The sequence below is a fragment of the Talpa occidentalis genome, unplaced genomic scaffold (assembly GCF_014898055.3).
Source record: "Talpa occidentalis isolate TD23 unplaced genomic scaffold, MPIMG_talOcc4v2.1 talOcc4.7, whole genome shotgun sequence".
Taxonomy (NCBI): Eukaryota; Metazoa; Chordata; class Mammalia; order Eulipotyphla; family Talpidae; genus Talpa; species Talpa occidentalis.
Genome location: NW_023605083.1, coordinates 1391842 through 1409317, shown reverse-complemented (window position 1 = coordinate 1409317; position 17476 = coordinate 1391842). Strand labels below are relative to the sequence as shown.

Genomic DNA, 17476 nt, shown 5'->3' with positions numbered 1-17476 from the left:
GGCGCAGGGACAGGCTGCCATCCCAAGATCTGTGCATCTTCTGGCAGCCCTGGGCCCTGGGGGAGCTGGGCTCCCGGCCAGGGTGCCCCAGGACCACGGACTGCCAGGCTCCGGCAGCCTCAGGCGGGAAGGGGGGGCCAGCGACCAGAGCTTGCACACATGCGTGCACGTACACAGCTTACACATGTGCACGCTGCTCACACAGCTCCCACGTACATGTGTACAGCTCCCACGTGCACACACAGCTCCCACGTACACGTGTACAGCTCCCACGTGCACACACAGCTCCCACGTACACGTGTACAGCTCACACGTGCACACACAGCTCCCACGTACACGTGTACAGCTCCCACGTGCACACACAGCTCCCACGTACACGTGTACAGCTCCCACGTGCACACACAGCCCACGTACACGTGTACAGCTCCCACGTGCACACACAGCTCCCACGTACACGTGTACAGCTCCCACGTGCACACACAGCTCCCACGTACACGTGTACAGCTCCCACGTGCACACACAGCTCCCACGTACACGTGTACAGCTCACACGTGCACACACAGCTCCCACGGCTCACACACGCGCCTCACACGCACATGACTCATGCACACATGCACACGGCTCACAGACGCACAGCTCACATGCACAACTCACACTCCCTACGGGGTGTGACTTTCTGCGCTTCCTTTTTGTTGCCGAGGGCTGTCCAGGGGCCTGAAGAAGCGTGCTGGTGGGGAACCCCCGCCCTCCTTGGGGGACCCTCTTGGGAAGCTACAGCCAGTCAGACCCCTGCCTGGGCTGTGGCGCCCGTTCTGCAGTGAGGGCCACGTGGAGGCCGCGCCATCCGCCTGGCGGGTGACAGTCGAGGGCGCCCCATCTGGCTGGGCTGGAAGCTCAGTCCCCGCCCAGCAGGGGAGCCTCAACTCCACGTCAAAGAAAAGGTTAGGCGGGGTGAGCTGCAGCCCGTTCCTCCACCCAGAGTGGTCGGACGCGGGTGGGCGGCCCTCCGCCCCCTCCCCGGCGCTGCCCAGGTGCGGGCCGCCGGGCGGGACAGTGGGGGCCGGCGCGGCCACCGGCGGCGAGGCGCCCCTCGCCCGCGCGCCCCCGCGCGCCGCCCCCGCCCCGCGTCCGCTCCGCCCCGGCCGGCCCTGCCGCGCTCGGACTCGCCCGCCGTCCCCACCCCCCGCCCGGGGCGCCCAGTGGCGGGCGAGGCCCGGCCTCCCCGCGCCGGCCGCGGGCTCTGATTCGCCGCCCGCGCGGGCAGCGCCCGCCTCCGCGGTGCCGTCCCGGGGCGAGGGGGGCGCGGGGGAGAGCGCAGGGCGCCCGAGGCGAGGTCCGCACTCCGTCCCGCGGCTGGCGCGGCAGCTCAGGGCGGGCGCGCGCGGGGAGCGGGTCGCGGCGCGGCGAGGAGCGGCGGGAGGCGCCGGCCGGGGGCGCGCCACGCCGAGCGGGGTTCGGGCCGCCCCGCGGGCCCAGGTGGAGCCCTCCGCCCGTGGGCGAGCGCGCCCGCAGCCCCTCCGCGGGCGCCGCCGCCACAAAGAGCGCGCGCCGGCGCCGCCCCCCATGAGCTCCTGAAGTTGTGCCGGCCCCGCGAGTCCGCCGCCCGGCTGTGCCCCGCGCCCGAGAGTCCCGCCCGCCCGCGCCGCCGGCATGGACTTCCACACCCGCTGGAAAGCGCGCGGCGCGCTGCGCCCCGGCGTCCCCCTGCTGTCCCCGCCGCCGCTGCCGCTGCTGCTGCTGCTGCTGCTGCTGCGGGCGCCGCCTCCGAGCCGCGCAGGTAAGGCGCCGGGCCAGGTGAGGCGCCGGGCCAGGTGAGGCGCCGGGCGCGCGGCCCAGGACCTGGCCCCCCGCCGCGCCCCTGTCACCGGCGCCGCCTCAGGCCTCTGCGCGCCTGCAGGGCTTTTCCCCCTCGGCTTGTGGAATGCTCGGGCCAAGACTCCGAGTGCCTTTGGCGGGGCCCGGGAGGGAGCGCCGCCGACACTTCGCGCGCCAGGCCGCGGGGCGGGGCTGTCGCTGCTGGGGAAAGCCCCCCCTCCCCCCCGGGGATCAGCGGGGGCCGCCTCTGGAGGCTGACAAAGTTGTGTCCTGAAACGTGTGCCCTTTCTCCCAGCAAGCGCCCAGCTCGGGCCCACGCAGCCCGGAGAGAACTTCTGGCAAGGGCCAGCGAGTCCCAGCTGTCCCCAGGGGGCTCCTGGGTGGGGCACGCGGGGGAAATCCCTGCAGCACCCCCAGGCGCTTGCCCTGCCTCTAGACCAGGTCAGCTCCTGCTGTCCCAGGGACTCTGCCTTCTGGGTGCCCCCTGGTACCGGGGAGCCGCGGAGGGTGGACCAGCCCCAGCCTCATCCTGCCCCAAACCTCCTGGTGCCCTGGGGGCAGCTTTTCTGCCCAGAGCTGGGGCTGGTGGAGCAGCGCCAGGAGATGGTCTCGGCGTCCAGGCTGGGCGGCCAGCACAACACGCAGATGTGGGAAGCCTCGTGCCAGGGGTCTGGCCTGAAAGGGGCCTCCCCGGTGGGCGGCTCCGCCAGGCCCGGCACAGCCCGGCACCCCTCCCATGTGGCTCCTGATCAGTCCGGGGCCTCCCGGCATCACCTTTGCCAGTCACCTGTGAACATCATTAACAGGTGGGGGGCAGTGGCTCCGAGCCCGGCAGAGTCAGGGGAATGAGGCCAGAAAGCTGGGGTGGAGGCTCAGCGGCCAGCCGGCCCAACCAGCCAGCCCCCAGGGAGCAGGCCGGCCTCACTGCCCCCCTTCCCCCCACCTTCTGCTTCAAAATTGGGAGCCCGGGGAGGCGGCTCCATGCCGCGCTAGCCAGGCCGTCTTTCCCTTTCCTGGCACACTGAGTGATGGGGGTGCCCCGAGGTGAGCCTGCCAGCCGGACACTGGACTCGGGGGCCGTGGGGCCTTAGCTTTGGACTCACCAGCAGGGTGTCTCCTGGGCTCAGTTGAAGGTGGGGGGGTCAGTGGAGGTCTCCAGGCAAGTGGCGGGGAGTGAGGCCGGACATGTGGGCTGGAGACCCGGCGGCCACTGAGATTAGCCTGTCCTGGCCCCTCTGATGCTCTTCCCTCGGATCTTGGGGGTGGGGGGTCGCCACACCCGAACCCTGAGCTGGGCGCTGGCTGGGCACTGCATTTGCTGGACTTGGGGTGGCCGTTTGTCCACCCCCACCTCTGCTTCCTGCCCTTCGCCTGGCCCTCTTGGGTTTCCCTGCCTGACCAGGGGCTCTGGAAGCGAAGGCTGGGGTGCCCGGGGCCTGCAGTAGGACCTTTGGCTTGTGCCACAAAGATGTGCGTGGAGGTGTGTGGAGAAGCTGCTTTCCCCGGGGCTCCCCAGCCTCTCCCCACCCCGGGGGACCCGTTGGGAAGCGTCCTCTGTGTGTGCGCGGCCAGGGCCGCTGTCCACGCGCGACGCGGGGGAGGCGGGGGCCGCAGCCGGCGCCCTGTCCTGTCTCCATTTTGGGATCCACCAGATGTTTTCCGAGTTTTCTCTGAACATGGCTGTTTTTTCTACCTTCTTCTTGGCCAAGTGTGTGAAGGAATGAAAAGTAAGATTGCATTTGGGGCCGCTGAACATTGTAACGGGCCAGGGAGGCGATGTGAAGTGAAACATGACCCCAATATTTGGAAATTGAGGTCATCTCCTCGGCACGCCATTGGTCGGCTCCCGTCACGTGACGGCTCTTTGCGATCATTTTGTGGGAAGAGTTGTCCAAGTTTTGTGGGACTTGACAGATACCAAACGGTTAAGTTTCCTCTGACTCAATCAAGTTGGCCGCGGAGACATCCTTTCCATGCTCTTCCCCGTCCTCCTCCCCGCGCGGCGGGCCGTGGGAGGGGCTCGGAGCCAAGCGGGTCCCCAGCCCTCTCCGCCCTCATTGGGTCCAGATGGCGCTGGCTGCAGGGGTGGCGGCCGCGGTCACTGCCAGGGCCCGCGCCACCCGGTCCTGGCCTCGGCCGGGCTTCCTCCGTGGCCTGGGCCCCGGTCCCTCTCCTTGACCATGTTTCTCTGGGCTGCTCCTGGGGTGCTGGCCAGAGCCTGCCTCTGCACCCCACCCTTTGGATATTTCTGGACTCTCACCAGCCACACCCTCAGCGGAGCACACTGATGCTGCCCGCCCGCCCCGCCCCGGCCTCTGGTGGGCCGGCCTCTCTGCTCACTGTTGGGTGGGGCGGGGGGGCCCTCACCCTCCACCCCATGCTCATGCTACCATGGGGCAGGCCAGCGTGAGCCCTGGAGGGCCTGCAGAGCCACCCACCCCGTGGCGGGCACTGACCTGGGGGTGCCCAGCCTGCGTGCAGCCGGGTTGGGCCCTCACCCCACCTGCCAGGAGAGGGAGGGGCCGGCTTTGGGAGCCCCAAGGCATCAGGGAGCTGGGCCCCCAGGTTCTGGGTCCGGCCTCTGGCCTGGGCCCCCACCTGGTTGGAACATCTCCTCAACGTCCTCCATCAGCTCTCCCCGCAAGGCCCCCTGCGGCCAGCCCGGGAGAGCCCGGGGCCCAGGGTCCTGTCTGACCGGCAGCTGCCTTGCTCCCTTGACCCTTCTTTTCAGTCCAGCGCCTTCAACAGGCGCCGGCTGCCACGGGCCCCTCGGTCTCCGGATGGCCCACGTGCTGTGTGTGTGCAGCCGCAGAACCCATCTGGGCCCTGCAGGCCGACGGGAGGCCCCCGCGTCGACGTGGCTCACCTCACTGCGTTTTCCTGCTGAGTGTCCTTTCCTTAGTCTGGGAGGGCTTCCTGGAGGAGGGGCTGCTGATTGGCCCACCCAGTGCTGTCAGTCGCTCCCTTCCTGACGAGACTCACACCCTGTCCCACCCGCTCCCGGCTGCCTCCTTTGGCTGGAAAGTCCCTCATGACCTTGTGGGTGGCCCCAGCGCCGCACTGCCCTGGGAGCGTTGTGTGGGCAGCAGTGGCTGCTGGGGCGATAGGGGCGCTTCGGTGGGCCTCCCGCGGCTGGCTTGGCCCATCCTTGCCCGCGAGGCCGGCGGCGGGTGGAGAGGTCCGCTCAGCTCTGCAGACAAGCCCGGGACGTGGCGTCTGGGTGGGGCGGGCGTCTGCTGGCGACAGGCAGTGGGTGAGAGGGGTCAGCCGCGGCCCCGGGCTATGTGGACCCTGGAGGCCAGTGTGAGGGAAGTTCTCTGTCTCCAAGGGGTGCTGGGGCTGGGCCGGGGCTCAGCCTTCCTGTCTGGAAAGCGGGGACTACGCTCCTCGCTTGGCGGGTGGCCGGACACGGGGGCGGCATCTCAGGAGGGGCCCGCGAGCACCTGGGGCTTAGTCCCCTTCAAATGCGAGGACTGCCGGGGGTGTGCAGGAGCGGGCGGGCTTGTCTGCAGGGCCGCTGTCGGGCAGGCACAAGCTCCCGCGAGGATGGTGTGCGTGGGCCTGCGGTGTGCACGTGTGGAAGGTGTTCTGCACGGGGCGGGGTCGCGGCAAGGCAACAGGGGATGCAGACACCCCACAAGCTGGCTGGGTCCCCCCTCAGTAGCCTTGAGGCCCGGCCACTGCAGGACCCACCGGTCCTGCTGGTCCGAGAACTCGACAGGTCTTTTTCACTCACAGGAGGGCGGTGCTACCCGGGTCCTGCTTCCTGTGCTGTGCGCGCGTGCCTGCGGTGTCCTCTCGCCGGTGTCTGCACATGGCCAAGGGTTGGCCTTCAGGTTCCCGGCGCGGGGGGCTGCTGTGGTGCTGGGCCGACACTCTGGGGCCCTCCAGGCCAGGTCGGGGAGATGCCCAGGGCCGGGCGGCTGGGCTCTGACACCTGGCTCCTACCTGCTGTGCAGATGGCCACTTCATGCCTGTTTCCCCACCTGAGAGTTCCTGTAGGGTTTTTGTGCAGGCTTGGCACACTTGGCACACTTGGCAGAGTGAGGGCACCCTCGTGGGCCCCGAGACAGCGGCTTCTGTGCTCAGAGCCTGGGGGCCTGGCCTTGGGCAGCTGTGAGGCACCCCAAGTTCTGCATGCCCCTTCCCTTCCTCCTCAGGCCCCTCGCCCCAGACAAGGAGGAACTGGGTCCCAGAGAGGGATGGCCCGCAGGGACCCCGGGCCTCGTCCCCCCCACGCGCCCGCAGGTGGCCGGAGAGAGGTCCGCAGCGTGGGCGGCTGCGTGCGAGGGGCATGGGCCGGGGGGCACCGTGTGCTGTGCCTAGTTGGCGCCACCGTCCCGGCACCCGGCTCCCCGGCAGAGCGTGTCACCTCACGGTGACTTGGGCCGAGGAGCCGGCTGCGCTCTGCCTGCTTCTCTGCAGGCTTCCCCTGGCGGCGGGTGGGGGCCTGCCCTGCGTGTGCGGTTCCCGGACCCACGTTCTTTCCAGGGAAGCTCACGCTTCCGTCCAGCCTCCCTGACGGTGCCTCAGCAACAGCGCATCAAGGGGCCTCCCTATTTTTTTTTTTATAAATGCCACAAAATGACATCAATATGTGAGCCTCTAGCGGGGGTGATTTAGACACGAAACTCTGCTCCTGGCCTTGGAAAGCTGTGCTCTTGCCATGAGAGGCGTGCACATCTTAGCCTGGAGGGAGGGAGGGGCGGCCCCCTCCCAGGCACCCCCCCCACCGCCTGGGCCCCAGGAGGGCACCCTGCCCTGGTGGTGAGTGAGGCTTCAGCTTTGGAGGCGTTTCTTTCCTGGAGGCTGTGCAGAAGGGATGCAGGAGAGGCTGGTTCTAGGTGGGGAAATCAGGAGTGGCCGTGCAGGACATGACCGTGACCTCTGACTTGACCCAGACAGCAGGTGCACAGGTGAGCAGTCGGTGACGTCCCGCCTACAGGAGCTTCCGCTGTCAGGGGGAGTCAGGCCTGCGAGCAGTGAAGACTGAGTGGGCGGTGATGAAACATTCCCCAGCAGGTAGGGCCTGGCTGCCAGCCAGTCAGGGAGGCCAGTAGGCAGCCAGCCCATCGGAGGGAGGCACTGGCCTCGCTGCTCTGACACCCGCGTGGGGTGTTGGCCAACTCGACTTCACGCTGCTTTGCCTGGACCTGTGGCTTTTGGATCTGTCCCTGGGCGAGTCTGCAGGGAGGTGTCCCTGGGTGGATGGAGGTGACATTGTGCCCGGTCTGTGTCCTTCCTCTGGCTCCCGTTTGTATTGGCCAGTGCTGGCCCTGGTGTCACCTGTGGAGACCCTGTGATCCTCTCTGTGGCCCTGGAGCAGGTGGGGCTGGCCTGTCCTGCAGAGAGGCAGGTGGAGGCTCTGTGGGCCTGGCTGGTACAAGGGCAGAGCAGTCCCCCCTCCAGGGGACCGGCAGCCCTCTTGGGTGTGGGTCCCACAGGCACACTTGCCCCCAGCTGCGGGGTCTGGTCTGCTGTGGGAGAAGCCACGGTCCAGGGCCCCGGTGGTCAGAACGAGGTCCCCGCCCCCAGCCAAGGGCAAGTGGCAGCAGAGCTGCCTCAGTTTCCCCTGCGTGTGCACACGCGCTCTGGGGAGTGTGGTGGGCTGTCTTCCCCAGCTGTGTCTTCATCTGATAAACATCAAGGCTGCTTCTGGGGGGACCTGGCTGCAGCTGGCACTGAGCAGCCCCAGGCCCCACCCTTTCTGGCAGTTATGGGAGCTCATGGGGGGCAGATGCCCAGGCCCTGCGCGGGGGTGTGCGGTGGCGACGGCAGCACCAGAGGCGGCCCTCCTGGCCCCGGGCCCAGGGGTCCAACTGGATCTCGGGATGCTGAACATGTTTTCCAGGGCCCCCTGGGTTGCCACCTCCGCGCTCATGGTCGTCCGCTCCCCCGAGCTGTCGAGGAGGCTGTTGCCGTGTGTTGCGCTGCTGTTGCTTCTGGCAGAGCCGGGGAGGCGGGCGCAGATGCGGCCTTCGTGGGCAGGCTGGCATTGGGAGGAGGCCTGCTGATGGCCACGGTCACCCGCCCACTCCATGCCGCCGAGGCCTTGCTCTCCTCGCACTTCTGAGCTGAGAAGGTGGGACACGATTGCGAGCTGTGGCCAGCGCTGCGTCAGGGCCGAGCTGCCGGGCTGAGTCAGTTTTTCCATTTCAGTGGGAAGGCAGAGCGCTAGGCGGGGGTTAGAGCCAGGTAGCTCTGCCTGCTGAGTGTCAGTGGACACGCCATGAGGGCCGTGCGGGGGTGGGGCAGGGGCCAGATGTTGTAACATGTGGGGGCAGGGCTGAGGGCGGGGCCGAGCCGAGCGTGCGACACGTATTCCAAGCGTTAGCTGGTAGGGCTCCGCGGATTCACCTTTGCCGGGGCAGCGCAGCTGGACCCAGCTGTGCACTGCATTTTTAAACCATCAGCATTGCAGAAGAGGGAACCCGACACGGGGCTCCGGCCTGAGCTGGCCCTTTACAGGGTCGTGTGTCCAGACGGCCAGTGAGAGGAGGGTTCTCTTGGTTTGCCCTTGGGATGAATCCTGAATCCCAGGGAACTGTCCGATCTCTTAGAAATGTGGCCCCACGGGTAGCCCACCTACCCCTCCGGTGTGGCCCAGACAGATTCTGTTGAGAAAATGGCAATTTTAGTGTGTGTGAAATTGGGGAACAGGGCTTATTCCGCACGTGTGCTTCTAGGCATTTCCAGCTGTGGTCACTTTGCAGGCAGAACTCATGCTCGGCAGCTGCAGAGGGTGATGACTGTGAAGCCCCGGTGTGGGCGCGGCCCCTAGAGGCCAAGGGTGGTATTGCACCCCTGCTCCACTGGACATTGTAAAATCCAGTTGTGGTTCGAGTGGCTTCAAAAGCGCCAGCCTTCTCCTGTACCTTGTTTTCTTCCTGATGACAGTACCTGTAGGTTTGTGGTGAGAGAGTAAGGTCGCATGCAGGCTGGTTTGCCTGATCTCTGGTCCCTCTCTTAGTGCACAGTGCTGGAGGGTGCAGGGAATAGGTGTAGAGCTGAACATAAGTGCCTGGTGAGCCCGAGGTGTTGGCCCGCTCCAGGTATTGCCACGTTTGAGCTGGCTCTCCAAAGCAGAGTGGGCAGACAGGAGAAGGCCTGGGCTATTCTGGGGGACCCTAGGGAGCCTCACAGTCTGGCATAGGGGGTGTATTCTGGGCTTGATGCTCCTGGAGAGGCCAGAGGAGAGAGGAAGCTGAGGATTTGTCTGGGGTAGCTCTCGACCAGGCCCCCAGGATGCCTTCCCTTCAGGGGACAATGCCTGCTGGCGTGGAGTCCAGGACGCAGGGCCCTGGGGACTGTCCCCTGGCTGACGTGCCTCTGGACGCAGACCCGAGCTCTGCATGGCAGTTAGAACAGTGCCCTCTGGTCTCTCCAGGCACCTCCTAGCCTAGGGCCAGCTCTCAGCCACATGTGCCTGTGTGTGGGCGTGCATGTGCCTGAGAGGCGTGAGCACCTGCTGGGGTCTCCCATGGGCGTGCGGCCGATGTGCACTGCATGCCCCTGAGAGCTGGGTGGCATCGCCACGGCCTGCCCTGGGCACTTGGCTGACAGCGAGCAGACCTGGGGTTTGAACAAGGCTCTCTCACCCCCTCCCAGGAGCCTCCCCATGCCCCCAAGACGCCCCACCTCCCTGGTGTTTCCCAGCTGCTGCCCAGTGAGCTCCCGAGCTGTAATCTCTTCAGACGTCCTCTCTAGATGACCCACTTCCCAGCCCCTTTAGTTCCAGGGTCCCTCCTCTCACCCTGCACGAAACTCCCAGAGGCTCTTTCAGCCACGACTGGGCCCCGCCCGCGGGTCTTCAGGTCACTTCTTCACTTCCAAGCCCTCGCCTTGAACAGCCCTGCCCCCAGCACAGGGGTGGCGACTGGGTGGGTTAGGTGGCTCAAGGGGGCCGCACCCGCCCCCTGCCCCCATAGCACTCCGGGCCTGGCCTGTCCCTCCCTGGCCTGCTGCTCATGCCTAGTGGGTAGAACCTGCCCCAGGCCGCGGTCCTGACCCCACTCAGACTCCAACCCCCACGAGCACATGTCCCCGAGCCTGCCTTTCCCCCTAAGCACTAATGCCTGGCAAAAAAGAAAAACTCCCTGAAGTGGGTGTCTGGTTCCTTCCAGACGTTTGGTGAAAATCCTTCCTGATCTGGTTCTCTGCAGCACGAGCCCGCATGCAGCCACCCAGCTGCTGCCCTCGTCCCTGGGGAATGCCAGACCTCCCGCTCAGCACATTCCTCTCTGACGACTCACTGCTCTCGAAGCGCGCCTCCCCCTTTCACTCCGGCTTCCCACGCCCTGAAAAGCCCGGGGCTGCCGTCCTCAGGCGGCCAGTGCCAGCTGGGCAGCCCGTGCTCTCTGGGAATCCTCCCTGATCCCCGGCCAGGTGCGCGGCACTTCCTCCCAGGGCCTGGCACCCTCCGGCGGGGCATTTCCAGCCTCCAGCAAGGGGCACCGAGGCCGGAGGCAGTGGGAGGGGAGAGCTGGGGGCCCTCCCCTCCTGTCCCCTGCTGTCCCCTGGTCTTGCTGCTACCTGGCTTTTGCGGCTTTGCGGGGGCCGTGTGGGCAGCTGCCATGTTGGATGGGAAGGAGGTGACGGGCCAAGGCGCCGGCTGGGGCGCGGGGTTCCTGGATCCGATGTTAATCATGCGTCTCTGGGCCCCACTCTTGCCAAAGCCTGAGTTCTGAGACCACGGAGCTGGGAGCGGCAGGTGCTCCTGGCTGCGCGCGACTGGCCCGGCGGGGCCCACACAGGCAGGGCTGGGGGTGTGATTTCCACTGGCAGATTTGGGCACCTCTTCAGGGAAGGCACGTGTGGCCGGGTCAGGGGGTGCTGGAGGGACCCGGCCCAGAGCCTGGCCAGCACGTCCTGGCAACTCCTGTGAGTTCAGGGCCTTCCTGGGCCAATGGCACATGGGGCTGCACAGAGGGCCCCCCGCCTGACCCCGGGGAAGTGGGGGGCCCGTCCACACGGGCTCACCCTGCAGTCCTGGGCCCTTGCCCTGGCCTTGGGGTCTGCCTGTCCAAACTTCCGCCTCCCCAAGTTGCCTTGTCTCCTGACAGCCCCGAGGGAGGAGGTGCAGTTGGGTGCTGGGGATCCAGGGGCGTCGGAGGTCAGTGGGAGTCAGGCTGATGGCACAGGTCCAGCAGGACCAGCTGGTGGACCTGCCTGGCTCTGTGGCCCCTCCGTGCCCTCCTGAGCCCTCTGGGATCTGTGCCAGGGCTCAGAAGGCGTGTTGGGGCCGCGGTTTGCCTGGAGTGGGAGGTGGGGGTGAGCCCGCTGCCCAGGGCCCCTGAGGGAACTCAGTGTGGACACTCAGAGGAGAGACGGGGGTGCCTAAGGGTGTGGGTGGCAGCTGTATCAGGACTGGAGAGGCCAGGGCTGTGCAGAAAGGGGGTTCGCCCACTGAGGACGCCTGAACACCAGGGAGGGGCAGTAGCCCATTAGATCTTCATCCCGCGGCTCGTCCTTCTTCCGTGACAACGACGGCAAAGGACGTACGTGTTTTTAAATATGGAGGCGTTTTCATTAGCGTCCTTTCGAAGACTGTGAAAAGGCATGAAGAAGCAAATGGAAATCCCCCATCACCCCTAAACTCAGCGTCTGCTGTGTCTGAGGACGAGGGATAGAGAGCCGGGGGCTCGGTGCTGGCAGTGGCCTCAGGTTCTTTACCTGCCACCACCCCCTGTTGGGTGAAGCCTTGGGGTCCCCATGCAGAGATGGCGTTTGTCCTGCTCCCCTCATGGGCTGGTATCTCCCTTCACCAGGAGCCCCCGAAGTCCAACAAAAGTGTCTCCCCTTGGGTATTTGGTTCATTCCCCACTTTCCGACGTTGTGACTGTTGTAGGGAAACTCACTTCTGGGGTTCCACCACAGCGATCCCACTGTGGGCGCCGGTCCCAGCCTGCGGGGGCTGCACTTGGGGGACGAGAACATCGGGATTGCTGGGTGAACGGTGGACCCCTCCATGTGGGGCAGCCAGCTGAGCTGCAGCAGAGCGCCCCCCATGAGGGCCACGGAGGGGGAGGCCTGGCCCTTGGCGCCGTGGCTTGTAAGGGCTGGCCCCTGGGGACTAAGGATTTCATAAAGGTGGTGCTTCACGTGGCCTGAGAAAGAAAAGGCCGGTCATGGAAGTGGCCGGAACGGGGAGGAGCCCTCTGGGACACGAAGTTGGGTCCTGCCTCCTCTTGCATCACGATGCGTTCCAGATGCGTCCGAGATGTCACGTTTAAAAACGAAACCATAAAACTGCTAGAAGAAAACACGTGTGATGGGGTTTTATCATCTCTGGGTGGGAAGGACGGTCAGCGCAGCATGACATAACCCCAGAAGTTGCTGGGAAGAAAACTAACTTAGCCCGTCAGAGCGAAGCTTTTCTCTCTGGCCAAAGCAAAGCCCAGAAGCCCTGAGGCGTAAGAGGTGACAGACGCACCGGTGAGCCGTAATGCGCATTCCGGACGGAGGGAGAGGGAGAGGCCAGGAGCCACACGGGGTGGGCGAAAGCCACGCAAGGCCCGTACAAGGAAAAGAGCCGCCAGTGAACGCGAGGAGCGCCTCCTTCCTCCCAGAGGGCGCGCAGAGCCCGGGGACGCCGGCCCTACCCACCGGGGGACACAGCAGGTCGGGCCGGGGCCTGCTGGCGGCAGCGAGGCAGGCGAGGGCGTCTTCCTTAAAACGTGCGAGGCATGTAGCCTCGACCTGCAGCCGCAGGCGGGAGCCCCTGCCTTACGCACTCACGCGTGTGCCGCCGCCGCCGGGCGAGAACGGTGTGTGCTGGGAGGAGCAGAGGACCCAAACAGCTGAAAGTGCCTCCCGCTGCGGAGTGGACCGCGCAGGAGTGGAGAACGGGGCTGCCAGCCTGGCGCGGCCGCCGGCTGTCTCCCGGGGGTGTGAAGAGCGGCCCTCTCCGGACAGCCCGTCTCTGTGGAGAGGCGCGGCAGTCTCGGCCGGATGGGCACCGGGGATGAGGCTGGGCAGCGGGGTGCACGGACCCGCGGACGCTGTCCCCGCGTATGTGCGGGCTGGAGGCCGCAGCTGTGTGGACCACAGAGGCCAGCTGTGGCCGGCCACCCCGTGGGATGCGCCTGTCCTGCTGCGCCGGCTGGCCTGGCTGAAAGGCGTCGGTTAAAAACATCCGGGCCCAGACACAGAAAAGGGAAGGACGCAGGGCCCTTTCCGGCAGGGAGGGGGTTGAGGGGGCACCTGCCACCAGCGGTCCCCTGGGCACCCCTTCTCTGTGTCTTCAGGAGGTGCACAGGGCCAGGGGCCTCGGTGGGGCCATCATCTTTGGGGGTTGGGGTTTCAACATGTGAATTTGGGGGCCAGACACACTTGGACGGCTGGGCTCTCCTCCCTCTCCCCTCCCTCTTCCGTATTTGTCTTTGTTATATCTCCTTTATTGAGGTGACCCTGGTCACAGGACTATCTAGGAGTCAGAGGTGTGGGGTCTCTTCAGACGCATGTCCCGGGGCCACGCCCAGCACCAGGCTCCCACAGCCCCCCCGGGTCTGCTGGGCCCCACCCCTCCCTCATGCCAGCCAGGCCCTGCCGTTGGATCTTCAGGGTTCTGGGTTTGTCTGTTCCTCTGTCCGCTCCATCCCGCGTGTGAGGGAAGCCGCCGGGTACGCATCTTCCTTGCGCTGATGTCTCAGCGTCATGCCCTCCCTTCTGTTCACGCTGCCGCAGGCGGCAAGTTTTTCTCTTTTTCACAGCTGTGTAGTATTCCACCATGCCTGTGCCCACAGCTCTGAACCTTGGCCTTGGGCACGAGGTTGTCCCCTAGCTTGGCAGCTGTGGGCATGGGGTGCAGACCTCCCTGCAGTCAGTGGGAGTGGGTGGCCACATCCCGCAGCAGATCCACCGGCAGCGGTCTGAGGGCGTCCATGCTGGCCCCCGGGGCGGGCCTGTCCACGTTCCCTCCCACAGTGCCGGGCTCCGTGTCCACACACCTTCGCCAGCCTGTTTCTGGCCTTTTCTTGTGGCCCTTCTCGCAGCCTGGCTTCTCGCTGAGGGCCTGCCGTTGGTGAGACCGGGGCCCTGCCCCCTCCAGGGAGCTGACTGGGGTGCCAGGTTTTGGCACCCCACTCCAGGGAGCCACCCCACCCCAGGGAGCCCTTACCCTGAGGACACTGACCCCCTGGGTGTGGGCGGGCGTCAGCCGGGCCTGGTGGCATAGGCCCAGGGCCAACGACCATGGGGTTGGCTCTGAGTCCTCACACAGGCCGCGGGCACTGGGGGCTGGTCCTTGCACGCTCCTGTGCCCACGCTGTCGGGGCCGCGGCCAGGGCTCTGGTTATCATGAGCGTGTCTGGCCCCGGGACCCACGCAGCCTGCTCCTCCAAGGTCGGGCGACCAGGCGGTCTGCCCAGCGTGGCCATGTCGCTGGGGAATACTCCTCCGCCCCGACGCAGAGCCGGCGGAACCCGGGGCTGTATCCGAGGCTGTGCTTGGGAGGCCAGTGCTCGGGGCCACGAGACCCAGGACCTGGCGGGGCCCCGGGGCTGCCCCCCCTCCCAGCAGGACCCCCACTGCAAGCTGCAGCACTGGTTGTGTCCAGAGTTCCCCGGAGCCCACAGCGGGGGCCCTCGCTTTCTATTTCCAAAGCTGGTTTCTCGAAGGAGAGCGTCAGGGCCATGGGCGGCCGGGCTGGGCTGGGAGAACCGCAGGCACTCACGATCCCTGGCCTCAGTCCACCTTTCAGTCCGAAAGGGCGAGGGTGATCCGGAGCCTGGCCTTACCCGGCGGGGCTTGGGCGCCGCCCGCTGCAAATGCTGGACGGGAAGCAGGACGTGCCTGAGATGCGCCGACGTGGCCTTGTAAAATGCCCATGGGGAGGCCGGACCAGCACGTCTGTGGCCGTGACTTCTGTGCTTTAGGTCGGCTGGAGAAGGGACCGCGCCGTCCCGCTGGGTGTTACTGGAATTTTTTATTCCATTGTCATTAAAACCACACTTGTCCGTCGTCGTAGAGATGTTGAAAGCTACTAAGATCTCTAAAGGAGGAAATAAAAGTTAACTGCAACCCCTTGCTCATGGAAACCGTGCCAATGCCACAGCCACGCCGCTGCCCGCTGCTGCCCGCCAGTGCCCCCAAGTAAACGACTAGCTGACCGTTTGGGTGCATTTACCTGCCAGGGTGTGTTCTGTGCAAACTGTCGCTACAAAGTGGCGATGACACGCTGCTCTGTTAAACTTTTAAACGTAATCCAGGAGGAGGGGTGGGGGGGACAGGGTGCCACGAGGAGCCAGGCGGGGATGCAGCGAGGCAGGGGCTCTCCCAGCCTCTTCATCCGGGAGGCTGCCAAGGAGCCAGGCAAGGGAGGGAGCCGACAGCGTCAGGCTGGGGAGGAGGAAGCGCAGCGGCCCTGGCCTGCAGGCCGTGGTCATCTCTGGTCAGCAGCCCAGGGAATTCAGAGCCTGCATGGTTTTGCGCCAGCAGGGGGCCGAGTCGGGGCAGAGGTCCCCTGTGCTTGCAGACTCTGGCCCCAGTGGTCAGGGCAGGCAGCTGCGCCGCTGTCCCAGCAGCGTCCGCCATGGTGACCTGGAGCGGTGTCTGGACAAAGCGTGTGCGCCGCAAGCTGTGGACGTCACCCGATGTGTCAGACCCCGAAGAAACAGAAGCCGCCCTTCCCGGCCAGCGGACTCAGGCTGTCGACGTGTCCTTTTCCCCAGAACTGACCTCTGGATTCAGCGCAGCGCTCGCCAGCTCCAGTTCCAGCGGCCTGTTTTTCTAACGGATCAGAAAAAGCATGAGTGGCTCCCGGAGTCAGGGTGGGGAGAGGGCTCGAGGGGCTTCTGGCAGGTCCTGAGTCCGGCCATGCTGCCCACAGGCTGTGCCGGTTCCCTGTGTGGCCTGGGCAGGCCTCGAGCTCCCTGCACCCGGCCTGGGCAGGCTGGAGCGCTCCCCCTTGCCTGAGTACCCCGTTATTACTGACAGAGCGTCGACTCCCTAACTGCGCGCGACTTGCCACCTTTAGGGCTGCCCAGTGCAGGCCCCGCAGGGTTCAGCTCTGCCCCAGCGCACTTGCCCCCAGGCCGGGCAGCGCAGCCTTCGGGTTGGGGCCTCTCCTCCCTTTCTCCAGAGCTCTGTCCACAGCGGTGCCTGCGACGCAAGGTGCATCTGTCTGTCTGTCTGCCCGTCCACTGTCCACTCCGGCTTCTGGGCTCCTCCTCCTCGGCACTCCTGCTGTGTCTCTCCCCAGGGTCTTTTGCACCTCCGGGGTGTGCAGTGCTTCCTGCACCAGCACAGACCCCGCCTGGCCTTTCCTCTCAGGCTGGGGTGGCCCCCCAGGCTCGCTGCTCCGGGGGCCGAGTCTGCGTCTCCTGCCTGGCCCCCCAGGCCTGGACAAGGGCGCGTCCTGGGGCCTCTTCCAGACACTGATCTCCATGCAGCTGCATGCGGGGCTCCCGATGCTGGAGCGGGGGGCAAGGCCCCCAGACTCTGGCGCTTTAGGATTTCAGGGCCGGTGCCAGCCTTGCCCGCTGGAGGGTGGCTCGGTGGGCCGGCAGAAGAGTGCAGCTGCCTGGAGGGAATGAGATGGGATACGGGGAACCAGGGACTCGTGGCCACCAGGACAGCTGGGGGGGGGGGGCTGAGCTCCCACCTCTTGGCACCGCCGTAGTGAGGTGCCACCAGACTGCAAATGCCGCCGTCCCCATGAAGCTGGACCCAGACCTGGCTCAGGCCCAGCCCCCTGGCCGCCGGGGTACCTGACCCGCGGGATCGCGCCTGCTTCTGAGCCGCGGCCGAGGGCTCGGGCAGGATGCCCCGCCGGGCCAGGGCCTGACGAGGTTGCAGGGCTCCTGCCCCTGGCGACGTGGCTCTACCCCACGGAATGGGGTCTCCGGAGCAGCTGGGCCAAGGGTGGTCTCCGAAGCCCCGGGTGGCCTTGTTCACACTCGGTGGTCCTCAGGCCCAGTCGCGTGGACATGGCTGCGCGTGGAGACCTCCTTTCCTGTCCTCCCTGCATGCAGGGTGCATGGGGAGCCCAGGGGCCTCGGGGTGACCTGGCCGCCCTTCCAGTAACACGGACAGGGCGTCTGCTCCCTGGCCTCTAAGAGGGAGGCCCCGTGTCCTTTCCGGGGTGGGCCGACACCGGCTCAAGCCCACGTGCCAGTGCCCAGGCGCTGTCTCCAGCCGCGTGCGACCTGCCCAAGCAGCCAGGCTGCTGAGAAAGTGCCGCTGTGGGAGGCGCCCGAGGAGGGCCGGAGAAGGGCCCGTCCCACTGGCTTCCTCGCGGGCCTCCTGCCCCATTCAGCTCGGCTCGGGCCTTCAGCCCTGGCTGGGGAACCCCTGGCCGGCGGGCGGGTGGCCTCGGGCCTGGGAAAGGTGTGCTGGCGGCTTCCGCTCTCTGCTGTCTGCAAACATGTCCCAGAGGCTTCTGGAAAACAGCTCTCCTTCCGCAATGGGGAAAACAGGGCCACCAGCCTCGCATCTGGGAAGAGCATCCCGGCTGTTGGGACAGAGCCCAAGAGGGCCCGGCCCAGGGCTGTGATCTCCCCTGGCCACCGCCGCGCTTGGAGCCGGGCTCGGCGCGAGCCAGCGCCTGCTGTGTCCCTGCACCGGGCCAGCGGCTGGCACGCGTCTCTTCCCACGGCCGCGGCCAGGCCCGGGCTGTCCGGGCACCTGTGCCTGGCAGCGCTGCTGAAGTCAAGTGGACGAG

General features: G+C 66.5%; 1 protein-coding gene across 1 annotated transcript in view; it reads left to right on the top strand.

The window, feature by feature from the left end:
* Positions 1-1650: 1650 nt before the first annotated feature.
* The window catches only part of COL5A1 (collagen type V alpha 1 chain), an 80491-nt gene continuing 64665 nt past the window's right edge, over positions 1651-17476 (top strand). Inside the window, 1 exon segment of the mRNA XM_037494723.2 lies at positions 1651-1777. Within this exon segment, the coding sequence (XP_037350620.1) occupies positions 1651-1777 (127 nt within the window).